General features: G+C 45.5%; 1 protein-coding gene across 6 annotated transcripts; it reads right to left on the reverse strand.

Annotated features, from left to right (window-relative positions):
* Nucleotides 1–325: 325 nt before the first annotated feature.
* Nucleotides 326–20,619, reverse strand: LOC140460357 (uncharacterized). Of its 6 annotated transcripts, none has more exons than XM_072554852.1 (4): nt 20,517–20,605; nt 16,021–16,099; nt 15,089–15,243; nt 9,182–9,436 (listed from the first exon to the last, which is right to left on the reverse strand). In XM_072554852.1, exons 1-4 carry the CDS (start codon nt 20,566–20,568, stop codon nt 9,402–9,404), a joined length of 321 nt encoding a protein of 106 aa, XP_072410953.1. In that variant the 5' UTR covers nt 20,569–20,605; the 3' UTR covers nt 9,182–9,401. The 6 variants fall into 6 exon arrangements, 3 of the variants coding, with proteins under 3 accessions (XP_072410953.1, XP_072410952.1, XP_072410951.1); XM_072554851.1 differs by lacking the exon at nt 9,182–9,436 and adding an exon at nt 10,881–12,862; XR_011954014.1 differs by lacking the exons at nt 9,182–9,436; nt 16,021–16,099 and adding an exon at nt 326–544 and having other exon boundaries at nt 20,517–20,619.
* Nucleotides 20,620–22,102: the final 1,483 nt, after the last annotated feature.

A 22,102-nucleotide genomic window follows, 5' to 3' on the forward strand; every position in this document is an offset into this window, starting at 1 on the left:
TGGTATTCACTGTGTATTATTAATTAATCTGTTGGATTGTTGAAAAACAAGATTAATGGTGTAATTTCAGTTATGTTGTCTGAGTTTGACATTGAATGTGCAGGTGTGAATGTCAGTAAGTTGTAAAAATAAATCAAGAACTCGTGCTTTTTAAGCAAAAAGACGAGTTCAAGAGTATTACTGGCATTGTCTCCTTTGAGGATGATGAATATAGTCTGACCAAAAAACCATTTCATGCAGTCACCCAGTTTAACTAAAGTCTAAGAAAATAATTCTGGCAGGCAAAGATTTATACAATCCAAGATACGGTTGGAAATCATGTGTATTCTTATCTTTTAAGCCGTAACAGATGGTATTGCGTGGCGGTTTGAGACTGAAACTTCGTTGGAAAGAATGTAGATTGATGAGGGAAGTCAAAATGGCAGAGTCTGGGGCCACAATCTATCAGTCTGGCTTGATTGCATGAGTGGCAGTTCTTCAAAAGCACCTTCTAAGCCATGACCTCAACCACCAAGAACAGACAAGTGTGAAGATAGGATTCCGACTGCAAGATATATCGCATTGTTTCTTTGTTATTTACCAAAATGCTGGATCTCACTCCTGAACATTGTTGCAGTCCACATCATATTTGTGAAGCAATTTAAGAGGCAGCTCAGCACCACCTTTTCAAGGTCAGTTTGGGAAGAGTTGTTGGCACAGTCAATGATATTCACATCTTATGAAATAATCAAAGAGCCCAGGGTGTTGGAGACTGTATGTTAGCATGGATAGAGGATTGGCTAACTGCCACAGTTGTGGTAAGGGGCATGATCAGGATGGCAACTTGTAACTACTGGTGTACCACAGGGATCAGCGCTAGGGTCAACATTATTTACAATATATATACGAATTACTTGGATAAGTAAAGTGAATGTACTATTGCTAAGTTTGCAGAAGAGACAGTTGATGTGAAAGCAGGTGGTGAGGATGACATTAGATATCTGGAGAGGGATATAGACAGGTTAAGCAAATGAGTGAAAGCTTGGCAGATGGGAAAATGAGGTAATGCAGTTTGTCAGGAGGTGAAGAACTGAATATTAAATGGAGAAAAGTTTAGAATAGAGGGATTTGGAATCTCGTCCACGAATCTCTTCATCCAATTTCAGTGAGTAATAGGAAGGCAAACGGGAGGTTGGCCTTTTCAATAGCGTATAAATATAGGAAGGTGATAGTGAACCTATGTAAGGCATTAGACAGGCTACAACTGAACACTGTGAACAGTTTCGAGCCCTTTACCTGACGAAAGATATATTGGCATTGGAGGCAGTCCAGAGAAAGTTCACCATGATGATACCAGGGATGGAAAGAATGCCTTATGAGGAGAACTGAATAGGTTGGGCCTGTGCTTATTAGAAGTTAGAAGAATTAGAGGTAACCTTATTGTCACGTACAAGATGCTGAGGAGACTTGACAGGCTAGGCGTAGAACAGTGGGTGAGTCTGGGACCAGAGGAAGTAACCTCCAAATAAGAGATTGCATGTTTCGGACAGATAGGGATTTCTCCTGAGGGCAGTAAATCTGTGGAATTTGATATTACAGAGGGCTGTTGAGCCTGGGTTGTTACGTGCATTCAAGGCTGAGATAGTTGTTTTTTTTTAATCAGTAAGCGAATTGAGGATTATGGGACAATGGCAGCAAAATGGAAGAAATGTTTCCCAGAATAATCGTGATCTGAATAAATGGCAGAGTCAACTCAATGGGCTGAATTGAATAGTAAATAGTAACGAGAAAAAGGATGCAACTGGCAATTATAGACCAGTCAGTGTTGGGAAGCCTCGAAATTGTAGGGAGTTGGTGGCATTTGGGCATTGTTACTGGATTTAACATCTGGAGTTTCAAATTGATGCTGCTATGTCCCCGATGCAATTTGAAATCAATTTATGTATCTGGAATATAAATCTTATCGCTTCTTTGGTGATCTTAACAATTGTCATAAGTACCTATCTTGTTCACTCATAACCTTTTTTAAAGGAAGGAAATCTTCAGTCTTCTCCCAATTTGGTGAATGTGTAACCCTTGATCCAAACACATGTGGTTGAGTCTTAACTGCCCTCTGAATTGGCACTTGGCTTTTCTTTGGGAGACAAAGTGTCACGTTCCATGAATGAATAAAGAAAAATATTCAGGACAAGGTTGTCAATGTCACTGTCAGTGAAGGGAAGATTGTGATCTAGTGATACTGGTTAAGCAGCCCTGAGATCTCGGTCTTCTGAGAACAAAAATTAAAGTCCCATCATGGATGCTAGTGGACTTTATTTTCAACGAATAAAAAGATCTGGAAGTGAGAGTTTGTCTCCGTACTGGCAACCAGGAAACCATTATTGGCTAAGACAATGAATTACAGATGTTGGAGATCAGCAACAAAAGGCACAATTGCTGGGGAAACGCAGCAGGTCTGGCAGCATCTGTGGAGAGAAAACAGTTAATGTTTTGAATCCAGCCGAATTTTGAAGAGCCACCGGACTCAAAACAGTAACACTGTCGTCTCCTGATAGGTGCTGCCAGAACTGTTGCTTTTATCCAATCATTCCTGATTGTTGTGAAAGTGTTCTTTAAGGGAGGGAAATCTGCCATTCACAACCCTACACACGTGTGTGCACGCTCACATCATGTGACTCCAGACCCACGACAATGTGGTTTACTCTCAACTGCCTTCTAGAATGTAGCCAATTGCTCGGTCCAAAGACCATGAGGGATGGTGAGGAAATGTTGGACGGGCTAGCAACAATCCCATCCCTCAAAATATTTTCTTATATTTTATAAAGCATAGGTTAATGAAGGACAAACAAAATAAACTGCTATGGGAAAGTCATGCCCAACTAACCTGATTTGCTTGTTGTTATAAGTATTGTTTTAAAATCCTCTTCAGAGAGGATATTGGTTCCATCATTGTTGCGATACTGCGTGTAATTCTGTGCTTTCTGCTACAGGAAGGGTGTTGTGAAACTTGAAAGGGTTCAGAAAACATTTACAAAGATGTTGCCAGGGTTGGAGGGTTTGAGCTACAGGACGAGGCTGAATAGAGTGGGGCTATTTTCCCTGGAGATTTGGAGGCTGAGGGGTGACATTGCAGACATTTATAAAATCATGGGGGGGCATGGGTAGGGTAAATAGGCAAGGTCTTTTCTCTTGGGTGAGGGAGTCCAAAATTAGAGGGCATAGGTTTAAGTTTAATGACAAATGGAGTTTAATATAGATAAGTGTGAGCTCTTACATTTTGCATCGTCAAATCAATGTCGGAATTTCATGGCCTATGGTAGGACCTTAAGGAGTGTTGTGGAACAGAGGGATCTTGGAGTACAGGTTCACAGTTCTCTGAAAATTGAGTCACAGGTAGAAATGTTTTGGCACACTGGCCTTCATCAGTCATGGCATTCAGTGTAAAATACCGAATTAGAGTCGAGATAAGCACACATACCAACAAGCACCAAATCTGTTTCATATACAGTATTTCAAAACAAGAGATGTAGGTTTGCAGGTTCATAGCTCCTAGAAAGTGGAGACATGGATAGACAGGGCGGTGAAGAAGACTTTCAGCATGCTTGCTTTCATCAGTCAGAGCACTGAGTACAGGAGTTGGGATGAATTGTTGCAGCTGTCACAGATTGCACACAACAACATCAAGACGTGACCCTGTCCTCCCCAGACTGACAGTCCCTTTGCAGATCAGGGGGAAGACACCCCTTTAATTGTGATGAACAGAAAACATGCCATCCTTCAAAAAAAGGGCTGTGTTCACAAATATTTGGAAAGAAGAAGGAAGTTGCAGTCTGGGTGAAGATCAATCTTCATTCAGAGAGAGAGGAAGAGCAGCAGCAGCTTCAAAGTTCATGGTCCAACTTCGGAACAGACCTTGTCTGATTTGCAGTTGTTTCTGCTTGTAATATCGTACTGCAGCATATTGTAGATCTTCAGTAAGAGTGTAAATACTGCACTACAAAGGTCCATTCAACAACTTGAGTCCATGTGAACTCTTCGTGGAGGTATTCAGTCTGCCCCATAACCCTGTTGGTTGACAGTTACATATATATCTACACAAAGATCTTTGGCATTGAGAGGAAATAATGTTCCACAGTAACTAGAATTACGTTCAGATTTTCTATCATGGACTGACTGTGATGACCTTTGCAATCACTTCACAGGAATATTACAAGAGAAGAATTTGGCGGCAGAAATCTCAGACCAAACATCACATCAAAGTCTGACAGTCAGTTGATTCACGAGGACGTGGATATTGATGGCCTTGAAAACAAAGGGGAGAAGGTCTGTCTGCTTAGTTAGGTTTTAGACGTCAGTGTGAGGAAACTCAGAGTCTCACATACCCACACACCAGACTAGTGAGTGGAACAAGCTTCACAGACTGAATGAGAGTATTCCAATTATCAGCGGGTGCACCAGTAACACCACGCACATGCTGTAAGTGTGACCGAGTATTCAACTGATTGTTAAGGTCTGAGACAGACGAGGGCACCTGCCCCATGGAGAAACCGTGGAAATGTGGGGAGTGTGGGAATGGTTTCCCTTCCCCGTCTGCGCTGGAGATTCATCGGCGTTTGCACACTGGGCAGCGGCTGTTCACCTGCAGTCAGTGCAGGAATGGCTTCACTCAGTTACACCACCTCCTAGCCCACCAGTGTGTCCACACCAGCAAGAACTCGTTCATCTGCCCTGTGTGTGGGCAGGGCTTCACTCAGTCACACCACCTGCTGCCGTACCAGCGGATCCACACCGGGGAGAAACCGTTTTCCTGCTCCGTGTGCGGGAAGGGCTACACCCAGTCGTATCACCTGCTGCTCCGATTCCGCGTCCACACTGGGGAGAAGCTGTTCACCTGTCCCATGTGGAGCAACTTCTGCGATTCCTCCACCCTGCACAAACACCAGCACATCCACACCAAGGAGCGGCCGTTCAGCTGTCCAGTGTGTCGGAAGGGCTTCACCCAGTCGTGCAACTTGTGGAGAAACCAGCAACTTCACAAGCGAGATGGCGCAGGGATTCGGGTTGGATTCTGCTGTTACCATTGCCGAGAGTCACATCTTGAACGCTGTTTCGTGGGTGAAGTGGGAAGGGCAAGGGGTTTCTTTATGCTGACGGGCCGCACCCTCACCCACTTTACTTCCAGTGGGGGCTGACACTCTCTGAGCCTGGGATTGCACCTTCCCTACGGAAACAGTCCACAAAAGCGGCTGAAGTGCAGGTAGATCTGAAATAGATACATTTGTTTCTGTCCCATTGAGTCTCCAGCACAGTCGATCCAATTGGCCTCTGTCAGTGTTTATGCTCCACCTGAGCCTCCATCCACCCCTTCATCAGCATACGCTGTACCCCCTACTCCTCCCTGCCCAAGCTGTGCCAATTCCTAATCCTAACTTAGACCTGCTATTTATTGCCAATGCATGGTTTCGGTCCCTGTATGCACCCCCCATTCATGTGTCTATCCAGATACACCTTAAGTGTTGCTAAGGTGCCTCTTTCCACCACATCCACTGGCAATGCATTCCAGGCATCTACCATCTGTGTGAAAAATCTTCCCATTCAATTCTCCCCCAGACTGTCCCCCTCTCGCCTTGAACCTGTGCCCTCTTGTAGTTGATTTTTCGACCCTGGCGGGGGGGGTGGGGGGTGGGGGTGGGTGGGGGGGAAGCCTCTGACTAACCTCACAGACTATCTGACCCAACACCAAACATCCAAGGAATAATCCACACAGACCAATTTCCTACCCCTATTACTCGAAATTTACCCCTGATTAATGTCCCTAACTTTCACCTTCCTGAACACTGTGGGGCAATTTAAGCACGGACAATCCAACTTAACCTGCCAATCCCTGGGCAGTGGGTAATTTAGCATAGCCACTCCACCCTAACCAATACATTTGGATTGTGAGACGAAACCGGAGGAAAGCCATATCGACACCGGGAGAATGTGCAAACTCCACACAGATAGTCGCCTGAGACTGAAATCAAACCGGTACCCTGGTGCTCTGAGGCATCAGTGCTAATGATTGAGCCACCATGCCGTCCCCGTCCAGCCAATCTGTGTGTCTCATCATTTTGTTGAGGTCATCCCTCCGCCTCCATCTTTACAGTGAAAATAGTCTTGGTTTATCCCATCTCTTCTCGTAATGAGACCTCCAGACCAGGTAATGTCCTAGTGAACCTTCTCTATACCCTCTCCCTAGAGCATCCATGTCCTTCTGGTCGTGTGGCGACCGGAACTGCACACAATATTCTGAATGTGACTGGAATAAATAGCTGTAACATAACTTGCCAACTCTTACATTCAAGGCAAACGTGCTTGTGAACCTTCTTGATCACGTTACCCGCCTGTATTGCCACTTTTGGAGATCAATATAGCCAGATCCCTCTCTATGCCAATGCTCCTATGTGGTCTGAAATTTATCGTACAATCCGTGTATTTTCTATGTATCTGCATCCAGCTTCAACTTAATTGCATTTCCCTCTTTATCTCTTTCCCCCATCCTCATCCCTCCACACATCAGCATATCATAAGACTATAGGAGCAGAAGTTATGCCATTCGGCCCATTGAGCCTGCTCCACCATTCAATCATGGCTGATAAGTTTCTCAACACCATTCTCCCCGTAACCTTTGATCCTCTTGATACTTAAGAACCTAATTAGCCCCATCTTAAATGCATTCAATGATCTGGCCTCCATAGCCTTCTGGGGCAGGGAATTCCATAGATACACCACTGTCTGTCTGAAGAAGTTCTCCTTATCTCCGTTCTAATAAGGTCTTCCCTTTACTTGAAGGCTGAGCCCTCGGGTCCTAGTTTCTCCTACCAATAGAAACATTTTCCCAACATCCACTCTGTCTAAGCTGTTCAGTATTCTGTAGGTTTCAATTAGTTCCCTTGTCATCTTCTAAACTCCATTGAGTATAGACCCAGAGTCCTCAAATGTTCTTCATATCTTAAACATTTCACTCCTGGTACCATTCTCATCAACCTCCTCTGAACATGTTCCAGGGCCAGTACATCCTTCCTGAGATATGGGCCCCAATACTGGGTACAGTACTCCAATTGTGGCCTGACCGGAACCTTATAGACCTTCAGAAGTACATCCCTGCTTTTATATTCAAGTCCTGTCAAAATAAATGCCATTGTTGCATTTGCCTTCCTAACTACTGACTCAGCCTGTAAGTTTATCTTGAGAGAATCCTGGACTAGAAGTCCCAAGTCTCTTTGCTGTTCGGATTTCTGAATTTTCTCCCCATAATCCTTCTGTTCCAAGGTAGCAGCAGAGACTTCCAGACACACTGATTTGTATTCAGGGATATCCAGGGATCTCAAGAACTGCCAGTATCTCAGGAAGAATCGTTATCCCAGGAGGAGGCAGAGAGGAGCGTGGTGTGCACCTGTAAACTCCAGAACTTCCCCAACTTCACAAGTCAGCAATAACTCTTTCTGGACCAAGAAACGAAAGGGCCGATGAGAAACTGTGACACCACAGGAACTGAAATTAGGCCATTCAGCCCATTGAGTCTGCTCCACCATTCACTCATTCTTGAGTATCAAGGGGCTCAAAGGTTACAGGGAAAATGGGGCTAAAAAACATATCGACCATGATTGAATGGCAGAGCAGATTCAATACTATAAATGGCCTAATTTCTGCTAGTTCACCAACCCTGGGAAGAAGGGGTTAATTGCAGGGCAGGCTGTTTCAAACAGACAGCTAACCCTCAAGGATAAGAAGGTAAACTACAGACCTGAGGTCTCCAGCAATGTGAGGTGATGTTAGAGTCTTAAAAAAAAGTCACACCACAGATTTGAAACTGAGGAAACGCCACCAAAATTCAACTCCAGAATGATACAGCAGCAGCAGTACTTAGAAGAATAATACTGCATCAAACCCCTGGACACTTCCAGAGATGGGCACTGTCGTTGGAAACCCAGTTAAATTCAGCCATCAATTGGGTGACAGCCAAGTTTGAGGGGGTGAAGCTGAATGAAATTGAGGGGTTTTATTTGTGGTTGCTCCGTGCAATAAAGTGTAAATCATTGTTTCAGCAGTTGATTCTCTGTGCGGTTTCTGAGTCAGGAGCCAAATTAAGGTAATTCACCCACAACCACACCATGAGGCTGGGATTAATATTGAATCCATTGCATTCAAGAGAATGTCTTCAATACTGTTATAAAGCGAAGGCTGACCACCCCGCAACTCCCCCCTCACCCCGCCCACCACCCTGACCACCCCCACTCTCCAAGATCTCAAACCGAAACGTCCAAAGAGTGGCACATTGCCCTTTAATGTGAAAAGTCAGTGTGATAAGTGGTGTAACCTGCTGTAGTGCTAAAAGAAAATCCCTGACACTTTAAAATCAACAATTTCTTTAACCAACTCTCACTGTGAGCAAACTAACAAACTAAATAAATCCGTCCTAACGAATGAGTATTCTGGAATAAATCAAGATTCTTCTGGTATGCTGTTCCAATCAATACATCTCCCACTCAGATAACACAAAATAGAATTTAATCTCCCAGATTACAACCAGGTTATGTGTCTTCCGGAATATTCTCTGCTATCTTCTGTGGGGGATGCCTCCTCCGATTCCTCTGTCAGGAATGTCCTTTTCTATTTTTCTAAATGATGCTTTCTCGAATACACAGCTGACTGAGAGCACCAATTCTTTATGACAGGATTGGTCCTGTTGTCAAAACTTTAGGATTTAAATTTAATAAGTTTTTGGTAGCCAATGGGGCTGATTTAAATTGATTGGTGAAATTGAAAACCTGTTTTCTTGTCCTGCTAACTGTACAGCCCTTTGATACAAATGTTTCAGTTCAGGTGCTTTCTGTTGTGATGATGCTGCTCCTTTAAGAAGATTATGTTGTTCTTGGTTTATTTTCAGGAGGGGTTGTAAAAGGCAGAGCTTCTCATTCGTCTAGAATTAAGGATTTCACTAATGGTTAACAGATACTGGCTAAGTCAACAATCAGGGAAAAGGGTTTGACATTTTATTTTCTAAAACACTTCTACAATGAAAGGGCAGTTGTCCCATTCTTTTCTCCTGGTTTGGGTTTTAGCAAGCAGTCTGTCTGAAGCTACTGCAGGAAGAGATGTTTCCTGATTCAACAGATGGTTCTGGCTGACTCTGAAGCTTCAGGGAAAATAGTACCGGCGTATTCAGCCTCTCCCTGAAGCTCAAACCTTGCAGCCCTGGCAACATCCTTCCAAACCTTTTCTGAACCCTTTCAAGTTTCACAATGTCTTAAAAAGACGTCAACTTTGCTCGACTAATGTGGGAGAATTTTCTGCACGACGCGTTGTGTCTGAAAGAGCCTTCCCCTCTGCTGTGACAGAGCTGCAGTGACTTTGAAAAGCCTGACAAATACTGTTATCAGTCAAGGATTCATTGGGAGAAGCTTTTCAATCACATCTGGAAATGGAGAAAGTGTTTTTAATAATGAGACATGAATAAAGGCTGCATTAATTTTTTTGTTCTGAAGATTTACTCATACATCTCAAAACAGAGCAGATGAACCCTGTCGCAAGAAGTCTACGGGAATATAAGACACCAATGCCTCTTTCCTGACCAGGACCGACTTTGCACAGAAAACATGGACATTTTAAATGAATGGGGTGCCATTCGTTTTAAGATCAGGTGAACTTAAGAGGCACAACATTGCCTTAGAAATGAGAGATCCTTGACACACACACACACACAGCCAAAATCATCACTGCCATTATTATCTAATCAGAATTTAGGCTGGGATGTTTTTCCACTGGAGCAGAGGAGGTTGAGAGGCAATATTTTCAAACCATGAGGGGTAGAGTTGGCTTACTGGTAGCTATGTCTTCCTTAGGGGGAGGATTTCAAGAGCAAGGATGCGTTTTTATGGTGAGAGGAGAAAGACGGAAGAAAAGGTGTAGGGCAAAATATTTATAGAGTGTAGTTCGCCTGGGGGAACTAGCTGCCAGTGGAAGTGGTTGAAGCAGGTCCATTAACAACATTGAAAATGTGTTTCAACAAATACATGGATAGGAAAGCTTTAGAAGGATATGGGCCAAGTGCAGGGAAATGGGGTTAGTGTTGACAAACATTTTGATCAGCATGGACCGGTTTGGGCTGAAGGGCCTGTCTCTGTGCTATAGTACTCGATGACTGGTGTTTCTGTCACTCTGACAGTGTTGAGTTTCCACATGAACCAGGAAAATGTGAGGACTGAAAATGCTGGAGATCAGAGTTGAGAGTGAGATGCTGGAAAAGCACAGCAGGTCAGGCAGCATCCGAGGAGCAGGAGGATCGATGTTTCAGTCATAAGGACATCCAGATGAATATCTCACTAAATCATGCTGAATAAAATCTGATCTCATTCGTCAACTCTGAAGTGGAGGTGCTGGGGGTGGACAGGTCAGAAGTCACACAACACTAGGTGACAAACCCAATAGATTGATTTGAACTCATGAGCTTTCGAAGCACTGTTCCTTCATCAGGTGAAGTGATGAAGGAGCAGCACTGATGAAGGAGCAATGCTCCCAAAGCTTGGGATTTCAAATAAACCTGTTGGACTGTAACCTGGGGTTGGGTGAGTTCTGACTTTTTCAACTGCGCATTCATGTTGAACTTGATGGGATACTTTATCCAACTCGGCGTAGTTAAATCATATCACTTGGAGGGGTTCATTTGAAACCTTCCCGGAGGTGAATTCAACAAGATTGAATTATTCAAAGTTATTCCATTCTAAACTTACATCAGGACCGGTAGTCATAGAGAGGTACAGCGCGAAAACAGATCCTTCAGTCCAACTCGTCCATGCTGACCAGATATTCTAAATTAATCTAGTCCCATTTGCCAGCACTTGGCCCAAATCCCTCTAACCCTTTCTATTCATGCCCCCAACCAAATGTCTTTGAACTTCTGTAATTCTACCTGCCTCCTCCACTTCCTCTGGCAGCTTATTCCATACACGCACCACACTCTGCATGAAAAGCATTCCCTTTCGGTCTCTTTTAAATCTTTCCCCTCTCACTCTAAACCTATGCCCTCTAGTTCTAACAACATCCTGATAAATCATTTCTGATGGAGATGTCAACGTTTCGGGTAGAACCCTTCTTCAGTCCTGAGAGATAATACCTGAAATGCTGACTTCTCCACCTCCTGGTGCTGCCTGCCTTGTCGTGCCCAACCTCCTGTTTGTCTATTTTAGATTCCAGCATCTGCAGTTTTTAATTTTGTCTCTAACAAATGGTGGAGCAGATTCGATGGGTCAAAATATCCTAACTTCTGCTCCAATGGTCTTGTGATCTTAGGATTGTGCGGGTCCTGGGATCAATGAGCAGCAGCGCCCACTGGAAGCAATGTTCACAGAATCATAGAATCCCTGCAAAGTGGAAACGGGCCCTTCTGCCCAACAAGTTCAGAGCGACCCTTTGAAGAGTAACTCACCCAGACACATTCTCCTACCCTATCACTCTGCACTTACCCCTAACTAATGCACCACACCTGCACACAATGGGACTATTTAGATTGGCCAATTCGCCCAAATATGCGCATGTTTGGACTTTGGAAAGACACTGGAACACGCGGAGGAAACGCACACAGACACGGGGTGGTGGGGGATAGTGCAAACTCCAAACAGACTTCACCCTGAGGATGAAATCTGCGTCCCTGGTGTTATGAGGCAGCAGCGCTAACCAATGAGCCACCACCACTCCCAACCCCCCTCCCCCAGTAGAAAACAAAAAAGCCTATCAATTCTCCCACTGCACCCACTATCAGAAAGGGCAGGAGGTTCAGTCCTGGGGATGACCCTCAGCAGTGTTACTGGCAGAATCGGATTGTTGGGAGAATTGGTGCCTCCGCTGGTGCTTGTTCAAGCTGCAGGACATTGTGAACTTCTGCCCACATTCGGGGCAGGCAAACGGCCTCTCCCCAGTGTGGACCCGCTGGTGCGTCAGTAGAGTGGAGGAGACAGCAAAGCCCTTCCCGCACTCGAGGCAGGTGAACGGCCTCTCCCCAGTGTGGACCCGCCGGTGCTTCAGCAGGTCGGAAGAGCGTGTAAAGCACTTCCCGCAGACAGAGCAGGTGAATGGCCTCTCACCGGTGTGGACCCGCCGGTGGGCCAGCAGGTCAGAGGAATCGCTGAAGGCCTTCCCACATTTGGGGCAGGGGAAGGGCTTCTCACCGGTATGGACCCGTCGGTGAATCACGAGGTGGGAGGAGCGAGTGAACACCTTCCCACAATCTGGGCAGCGGAAGGGCCTCTCTCCTGTGTGCACCCGCTGGTGCCTCATCAGGGCAGAGGAATCATTGAAGGCCTTCTCACACTTGAGGCAGCTGAAGGGCCTCTCCCCTGTGTGCACCCGTCGGTGCCTCAGCAGGGCAGGGGAATCACTGAACGCCTTCCCGCATTCAGGACAGGAGAATGGCTTCTCCCTGGTGTGACTGCGCCGATGTGTCTCCAGGGCAGACGGGACACGGAAGCCTTTCCCGCAGTCGCCACACTTCCATGGTTTCTCCATGGCCGAAGCTACAGTTGTACACAAACGTGTGTATGTCCCCTCCCTGCCTTGAATTCCTCTATCCAGCCAGATAGCTGATTCAGGCTCCACACTCAGTGCGTTGCTGCAACAGTAGGGTCTCTCTTCCAGTCCCACTGATGCTGAAAACGTACTGAAACAGGAACCAATTGGATCATAGTTGAAAATTGTTGCAGTCCCGATGGATTGAGTGGCTCAAGAATGCTGGAGAATCTGAGTCAAAAACTATGGGTCAAGCAGCATACGAAGAGCAGGGGAGTCAATGGTTCAGGTATAAGCCTGAAATGTGTGCTTTTGAAACTTCATCTTCAGATCAAATACTCTGAAAAGAGATTACAAAAGTCATCACTGTCAGTCCAGGGTACAAATTCAGAACTAGCAATTCTACTTTCTGCAGAACATTCTTTTCTTTTGTTATTCCACAAAACTGAAAGCACCATCCCACTCTCTCTCTCTCTCTCCCTCTGTTCTCACGCCATTCTAATTCTCATGAAAGTACTGATTCAGGATCTGACTGTGACAGAAGAGCAAAACAGTCACAACTGACATCTCTCTGAATTTTGGATACCTCCACCTGAAAATTAATATCTTCCACGACATTGGGATACTATTGAGAGTGAGCAGGTCTGATTTTAGGAAGCAAAAATATAGTGTGTACATTCAGGATGAACCTAATATTCAGCTTCTTGACAAACAACCAAACACAAAATGGTTAACGTGCCCCCACGGGGGTGGGGGAATTTTGGAATGAGACATCAAGGCAATGATACTAGAGAGAAACTGAACAGACTGAAGTGGCAAACCAGAGTCATCTGGATATACAGCACAGACAAAGGCCCTTTGGTCCAACTGGTCTATGCTGACCAGATATCCTCACCGAATCTCGTCTCATTTGCCAGCATTTGGCCCATATCCTTCTAAACCCTTCCTATTCATATACCCATCCAGATGCCTTTTAAATATGTTAGGATTATGCCAGCATCCAGCTCTTTCCTTACATGCACCGTCTTCTGCATGAATTGCCCCTTAGGTCCCTTTTAAATCTCCCCCACCCCCCTCCCCTTCAAACCTATTATTCTCTAGTTCTGGATTTCCAGAGAAGTGACCTTGTCTATTTACCCTATCCATGCCTCTCTTGATTTTATAAACAATGGAAGCATCAACGGCTCAGGGCGGGGATGGGGGGGCGGGGGGAGTGGGGGGGGGAGGGGACGGGGGACGGGAAGGAAGCCGAATGTGCTGGAGCCAATATCGAAGAAGAGGACACAAAACCTTGAAGTTGCAATGAGGAATACTGCATGTGCTGTACTTGTACCTGTTGCATTTATTTGTGGGAATCAAGTGCATTTTAAAAATAAAAACATACAAGGTATCTACCTCTCCCCTTTCCCAATCTCCCAATGCTGTCCTGCACACAGAGTGAGAGAATTGGGAGCAGGAGTTGGCCATTTGGTCTTTTGAGCCTGCACCAGCATTGAACAGATCGTAACTGGATATGAATATACCTACAGCCAGGTGGATAGACTGGGATTTCTTTCACTGGAGCAGAGGAGATTGAGAGGTGATGTTAGAGAGGATTATAAAATCATGAGGGGTACAGATGAGGTGAACGGCAGGTGTCCTTTCCCTAGGGTGGGGCTTTGAAGATTAGGGAACAAATTTTGAAGGTGAGAGGAGAAAGATTTTAAAAAAGACATGAAGAGCTCTATTTCTTTCACACAGAGAGTGGTTTGTGTGGATGGGTGTCCAGAGGAAATGGTGGATGCAGGTACAGTTACAATGTTTAATAGACATTTGGAAAAGCACATGAATAGGAACAGTTCAGAGGGATATGGGCCAATCACTGGCAAATGGGACTAGTTGGGTTTGAAAACATAGTCAGCATAGACGAGTTGGACTGAAGGGTCTATTTCTGTGCTGTATGACCCTGTAGCTGTTCTGTACTGGTCTTAAAACCATTTTCTTGGAAATCCAAGATGGCGGTGGTTTGAGTGGTCTGCTGTGCTGGGCTCTGTGCCATACCCCCGGCAAGGTGGACCTTTACCCCCTACCCACCCCCCCCCACCTCATTAACCATCTGTAAGAGAAAACAAATTGCTAATAGAAACTTACTGAACATCTGGAGCTGCTATAATTGTGGTTTGACAGCTTTAGGACCAGAATGAAAGCAAATGAAGGAAAGGAGCCGACAGGAGTGCAGCAGGCAGGGCACTCCCCTACTGCATTGAGGGTGCCTGGAGCCATTGCTCAAACTCCCAGGGCAGACCCTTTGGATTTAATGGGGCAGCAGCAGTTACTCTCGGAGATGGCAAACTCTGAGAAAAGATTGAAGCAGCAGTGGAACCACTATCTGCCACGCTGGAAAAGCATAAACAGAAAATTCAAATGTTGGCCCGAAGAGAATAGGCAGTGGAGGAGAGGACCGTGGCATCGGAGACCGTGGCAGAGGTCTCAGGAGGAAGGATCCAAACGCTGGAAGACCAGGTTCGGGTCCTTCAGGAGCAAGTGGACGACGACCTGGAAAACAAAAGTAGAAGAAAAATCTTACAGCTCGTGGGTCTTCCGGAATGCAAGGAAGGTGAAGACCTCGTTGGATTCCTGGGGCTGGAGTCGGAGTCGGGTCTGTTGAGTGTGGGGCGGGCCCACTTGGTCGAAATGCGGTCAGGGCCGGACCCACGCCCCCGCACGGTCCTAGTGCAACTCCTGCATTATAAAGAAAAACAGTTAGTGATTGAAACAGCAAGAAGACTGGTAAGAGATCCAGAGGCCTAAATGCACAAAGGCTCAAGAATAATGTGTTTTCAGGACTTCTCTGGAGCCTGAATTAAGAACAGAAGAGCATTTGATGAAGTTAAGAGAAAATTAAGCGATCTGAACATTCAATATACTTGAGGTACCTGGCCGTGTTGCATTTCTCTCATGAAGGGACGGTATATAACTTTGATTCAACAGAAAAGGTGAAGGGCTTTGTGAATTCACTGAATGAAAGGACTCAGGTCGGGGTGAAGGCGGGACATCATGACAGACAATGCTACTTTTTGCCCCTTTTTGTTGTGGTTATCGGCTTTATATGTACTGCCTTCATGTAAAACTGGAATTATTTAGTAAAACGGTCGGTTAGGTATTGTCTGAGGCCTTTTTTTCACTGCTGTCCTTTTGTTTTTGGATTGGGGTGGCTATATCTGTGGTTAAGATGTATGGAGAAGGGGTGTGGGGAGATGGGCATCCATTGTTAACTCTCAGAATGTAAATAACATGCATTTTTCAATCTGTGAATTGCCTGGCGCTTGGGGCACAGCCTCAGCGGGAAGGAGCCGGGATGGTGGCAAGGGTGGGGGGGGGGGGGAGTTCTCTACATAATTGGGGTTATTTGAGTGTTTGCTTAAGTTATATGTGGTTGTTAGATTTTTATTTATAGTAGTTTTTAATAGGAGCAGTTTTTAGACTTTATAGAGTTAATGTCTTTGTCGCTCACCACACCTCAGATAAGCTTCCTCCTCTTGGATAACCACAGGCTGCCCTGGATGACCATGGCTACTGATTCGTTCAGGTGGTGCACCTGGAATGTAAAAGGGAGCCATTCCCCCATTAAAAAAGATGCTGTTAAGCCCTAGAAAGGAAAGGGTGGACATCGCCCTGCTGCAAGAGACACATTTAAATGATAAGGAACATCTAAAACTGCAGCGGGGGCGGGGGGGGGTGTGGTTATGATAGGGTATTCTTCTCCTCCTTTAGCTCCAAGTGGAGAGGAGTGGCTGTACTGGTAAGAATGAACCTCCCTGTCCAGGTTATTGAGCAAATTAAGGATGAACATGGATGGTCCATCATTCTTACAGCTCTAACACATGGAGAAGAGTATGGCGTCCTGAATGTATATCATCCCCCGGTGCACCCTCTTAAATTTCTAATTGATGCAGTTCCTAAATTAATAAGTCTAGGGTGCGCCGCATGGTCATTGGAGAAGATTTTAATCGCCTAATAATTCCCGAGGTAGACAGGGTGCCAAGGGGCCAGGCAGATACACCGACACACCCGAAGCAGTTGGTGGACATGTGCGAGGAGTTGGGGTTAGTGGATTTTGGAGACATTTCCACCCTAATGGAAGAGACATTACTTTCTCTTCCAACCCACACAAGTGCCACATGGGAACTGACACTTTTTAATGCCATTGGATTGCTTGAACAGAACATTGGCTTGTGAAATTGGCAATATAGGTGTCTCGGACCATGTGCCAGTGTATTTAGATGGTAAAGTCAAGGGTGGTGGAATGGATGCACAGCACTGGTGCATGGACCAATTCATGTTTAGGCGTAGCAAATCCGTTGAGTACAGCAGAAGAGAGTTCAAGGCCTTCTGAGATATCAACCCAGGTACGGCCAGTAATCCAGCAATACTGTGGGAGGCCACTAAGGCATATTTATGAGGCCTGATTATTTCGTATTCAACAAATGGAAGGAGACAGAGGGAGGAGCAAAATCAGATGCTGGAGACCCGGCTGCAGATAGCTGAGGAAGCATATTATAATAGGCCTTCTCTGGTCAAACTGCAGCTCTCCGGACTGCTCTCGACTCATTGCACACACAGGTGGCGAAAAAAGGGTCTCCTTTGCTGAACAAAGATTGTTTGAATTTGGAGATAAGCCAAGTCGATATCTGGCTAGAAAGAAAAATGCTTCCCAATCTTTTATGTCTGTTAGAGAGAAGGCTGGCACAGTGAGTTGAAGAAGATCAATGTTAGATTTATGGAATACTTTGCACAGTAATATCGGTCAGAGGGAGACGAACACGGTGCAGCGAGGATGCAGTCCTTTTTTGAGGACCTGCACCTCCCCAGTATAAAGGCAGAACAGGTTTCCCTGTCGAATGGGCCTATTACGATACAGGAGGTGCAGGAAGCAATAAAGCATCCCACTGGGGTCAGATAGATTCCCAAGTGAATTCTATAAGGAATTCATAAATGTGTTCGTGGAGCCGCCTCTGGGGATGTATTGCTATTCATATACACAGGATTGTCTTCCGCACTCTCTTAGGGAGGCTAATATCTCCCTCATTTTAAAGGAGGGGAAGGAGCCTGAAGAATGTGCTTCACACAGACCCTGTTGAATGTAAATTTTAAAATTGTTACCAAGATGCTGGCCCTGAGGTTGGAAAATGTGTTGCGCTAAATTATGAAAGATGAATCGACGGGTTTTGTCAAGGGCTGTAGCTCCTCCAACAATATCAGGAGGGTACTGACCATAGTGCAGGTATGCCAGCAAAGATTGATCCCGGGTTCGGTGTCTCCCGAGACGCAGAAAATGCGTTTGACCAGATAGAATGGCCGTACCTATTTGGGATCCTACAGCGTTTTGGTTTGGGGGGATCCTTTGGTCGATGGGTGGTGGAATTGCATAATGATCCTAAGGCAAACATCATCACAAACTGCACTAAGTCAGATAACTTTAATATTGGGAGAGGTAGTCGACAGGGGTGTCCTCTTTCACCGTTGCTACTTACCTTGGCAATTGAGCCATTAGCTGGGGCTGTCAGGAGGGATCCTGAAATAGTGGGGCCAGGGGTGGGAATGGGCGGGAATAAGATCACCCTATAAGCTGATGACATCCACTTCTCCTTGGCCAATCCGGACGAGTCCGCTCCTCGATTGATTCAAACAATTAATGTATTTGGAGTTTTTCGGGCTGCAGGATCAACTTTACAAAATCGGAAGCCGTGCCAGTGGGGGGTATTAATGGAGGTGCCTGATCTGAAGGATGGAATGCAGTTCCTGTTTAGACGGTCGTCAAAAGGGTTTTTGTATTTGGGAATTTTTTATTACCCCTGTCTTCCACCAGCTGTATAAAGCTAACTATGTACAATTACTGGAGAGGATAAAACGGGGGGGCGGGGGGGGGGGGGGGGTGGTGGTGGTGGTCGTGGACCTTCTAGACTTGGAGATAACAAATAAGTGCTTTGTTAGCAAATGTGGGTGACAGGGCACGGGGGGAGGGGATTCAGGGTCGATTTGGCTTGACATTGAAGCCTTGCAGTCCCCTAGTTAATCTATTATTCATAGATAAGATGAAATCCGTGACCGAGCAGTGTAAGAGTCCAATCATTTTAAATACGGTGAAAGCCTGGAAGATAATGAGGCAAGACAAGGGCAATTGGCTGAAGACCTCGCCATTTACCCCATTGGCGGGAGCCCAAGGATTTCAATCTGGGGCAATGAACTCTGGCTTTAAGTCATGGAAGAATAAGGGAATCTTCTGTCTGGGAAACTTATTTGAGGCGGAGATCTTCATGTTATTTAGCCAGCTAAGTCAGAAGTATGGATTGTCTAATAGGAACGTTTTCTGGTACTTTCAGGTAAGGGATGATATACAGAGGAAGACCACGCTCCTGGCTCAGCTTTACAGGCCACATGTGGAGAAAAGAGTGCTCCGGTGTACGGGTGCTCTTTCAGTTAGTATTTTGCATCATTTACAGAAGGGATGTGCCTTAGTGATGTGGAGGGACTCTGTAGGACATGGAATCGGGAGGTAGGAGAGGATATTTCATTGGAAGTATGGGAAGATATATGGGAAAATGTAAGAAAAATTTCAATATGTAACAAAGCAGAGGTCATGCAATTGAAGATTTTACACAGGGCTCATTTGGCGCCAGAGAGGCTAGCTAAGTTCAAGAGAGGAGCGTCACCAGGGTGTCCCAAATGTAAAATTAGTATAGGCATTCTCCCACACTGTTGTAAGATCCAGAGATACTGGAGTGCTTGGTAAGAACATCCTGAGGATTGAAGTTCTTTTGGGGTTGCCAAATTTGCTCTGTCTGGGGGAACACGGGAAGAGACTGTGTAACATTCTTACCCACTGCGCGAGGAAGCACATTTTAATGAATTGGCCATTGGAAATGCCCCCAGGTCTTATGGGGTGGCATATGCTGGTGATGGAGCATCTCCCCCAAGACTACCTCACAAATATGGTGCACCACAAAACGGAATAATTTTACAAGACATGGCGGCCCTTTCTAAATTATATTGATGCAGACTTTTCAGCAATATTAATTAGGGGTGTGGTACAGCCATGGGAATCAGTCTGGGCACCCGTGGGACCCTGGGAGGGGGAGATTGGGGGAAAAGAATATTGGGAAAATGACTGGTGCTTACAGGATTGGGAGCCTCAGTGGAGGTGTGGTGAGTGAAATAGAATAAAGTAATGTGATATAATCTAATTTAAGTTAATGTGCATTCAGTTTACTTTAATTTTTATTTAATTTGATTATAGTTTAGCTTAAGCTCAGCAGATATGGTCGTTCTGGTAGGGTAGTAGGTAGTTCATTATTAATAGCATTGTGATATGACATTGTTGTATTGCCTCTATCTTTCTGTACTTTGGTTTAGTTCTTTTCTGTGTCTAGATGTTTTGTAAAGGATTTGAAAGTTTCCAATAAAATAATTTTTAAAAATCTTGCCTTCCCCCATAACTATTTTTGACATTTAAAAGTCAGATGAACTCAGCAGGAAGACATTTCTGAACTCAATTTCTCTTGCTAATATACCATTTGCCTTGGTCATTGCTTGCTGCACCTATGTGACAACTGGCATTGACTGGAGTAGAAAGCCTGAGTAGAAGGCAGCTGAGGCACCTTTGTACATCCACACATCATTCCTGATGAAGTGCTTGTGTCCAAAATGTTGACTCTCCTGCACCTCGGATGGTGCCTGACCTGCTGTGCTTTGTCAGGACCACACTTTTCAACTCTGATCCCCAGCATCTGCAGTGCTCACTTGCTCCACATCCCAATATATCACCATTTAAACAATGCATCTCCTCTCTGCTTTTATTTCACAGGAAAGGTTACAACTGCACACTGTGTTACTGCATTTGCCATGTGTTTGCCAATTAAGACACAGACCTGAACCAACTTTGCTAAAAGTCGAGTTGAACACGAGAATGAAAAAATACAATGTAAAAGGGGGTGAGAAAAGTGTGTTGTACTCACAGATGTTGGATAGAGGAAAGAAGTTGCAGTTGGGGTCAGGCTCAATCTTCATTCAGAGAGAGAGAGGAGCAGCAACGGCACCAACACAAACTCATGATCCAACTTCCGCAATCAGACAATGGGGGCAGGTTCCTTCCGGTCCTCCAGCACTTTCTATTGGCCCATCAAAACAATGTCGCGCGTCGTTTCCGCTGACAGCAAAGAGCATGCGCAGTATTCTGCTGACATCAAGAAGCATGCGCAGTGCTTGCTGACACTGAGAAGCATGCGCAGTATGCCAAGTGGAGTTGCCGGTGTAACTGACAGATTTTCGGTGTCCAAATGCCAGTCAGAAAAAAGAAACGCTAGACCTACAATTTGTTTCGTTTCCCTGGGGCTCAACACTTTATTACTTTTTCATTTTGTCTGGCTGCTCAACATTTGTATGTCTTTTTCCCAGGGTAGAGGAAGTCCAAAACTAGAGGGGCAGAGGTTTAAGGTGAGAGGGGAAAGGTTCAAAAGGGACCAAAGAGCATGGTATATGTATGGAATGAGCTACCAGAGGCAGTGGTCGAGGCTGGTACAATTCCAACATTTAAAAGGCATCTGGATGGGTATATGAATAGGAAGAGTTGAGAGGTATATGGGCCAATGGTGGCAAATGGATCACTAGATTAATTTAGGATATATGGTCGGCGTGGACCGAAAGGTTTATTCCCGTTCTGTGCAACTCTATGGCTCTATTTCTACACAATTTAAACCAATTTCATAAGACTAGGATTCCGCCCTTGCACCCTTCCAGCCTGTCCTCAACTGTGGCCTAACTACACTGATTTTTATGGAAATTTCAGAAAGATGGCTGCAGCTTTTTTTTTCAACAATTGAATATGCTTTCAGACTTTACCGATGTTTCTGAGTACATCGTTTTCGCTATTCTCAATGTTAAAGATCAGTTATTTCTCAAATCAACCCCTCCTGTCACCCAGGTAGAGTCATTACCATCCATTCTCTCTCTATGCTCAGAGGTCTCGAGGCAGGAGAAAGGATGGGGTTGGGGGTGCGGGGTCAGAGATTGGACAGGAAGAAGAGGCTTGGAGGGAAAGACAAAAAGAAAATGGACACGGGGACAGACCATCGGGGATAGAGAAAGCCTGGAGGTGCACAGGTTGGGGGGTAGAGGGTTTGGCAGAGAGAGAGAATGGGGGGGGTGCAGAATGTGAAGCGAGAGGAATTGGCGGTTGCAGAGTGTGGGGAGAGAGAGTGGACGAGGGCAGAATGTGGGGGAAGAAAGAGCAAAAATGAATGGCAGGAGAGGGTGGGGAGAGAGCATGATTGGGGCAGAGAGTGGGGGGAGAGAGAGAATGAGTGTGGGGAGAGGGACTGGATACAGGAAGGCAGAGGGTGGGGAGAAAGAGAAGGGGAATGGATGGGGGACAGAGGGTAGATGAGAGACTGGACGGGGGCAGAGGGTATGGAGATAGAATGGAGGGGGTTGCAGAGAGTGGGGTAAGAAACGAGGGTGCAGAGGGTGGGATGTGTGTGAGAGAGAGAGAAGAGACGGGAAGCTCGGGATAGTGAGAGAGAATGGACGGCGGGCTATAGGTGGC

This window comes from Chiloscyllium punctatum, chromosome 36 (genome assembly GCF_047496795.1).
Source record: "Chiloscyllium punctatum isolate Juve2018m chromosome 36, sChiPun1.3, whole genome shotgun sequence".
Classification (NCBI taxonomy): domain Eukaryota; kingdom Metazoa; phylum Chordata; class Chondrichthyes; order Orectolobiformes; family Hemiscylliidae; genus Chiloscyllium; species Chiloscyllium punctatum.

Excerpts from the sequence above, each read along its gene's own strand:
- LOC140460357 (XM_072554850.1), bottom strand. The coding sequence starts at position 12,522 with ATGGAGAAACCATGGAAGTGTGGCGACTGCGGGAAAGGCTTCCGTGTC.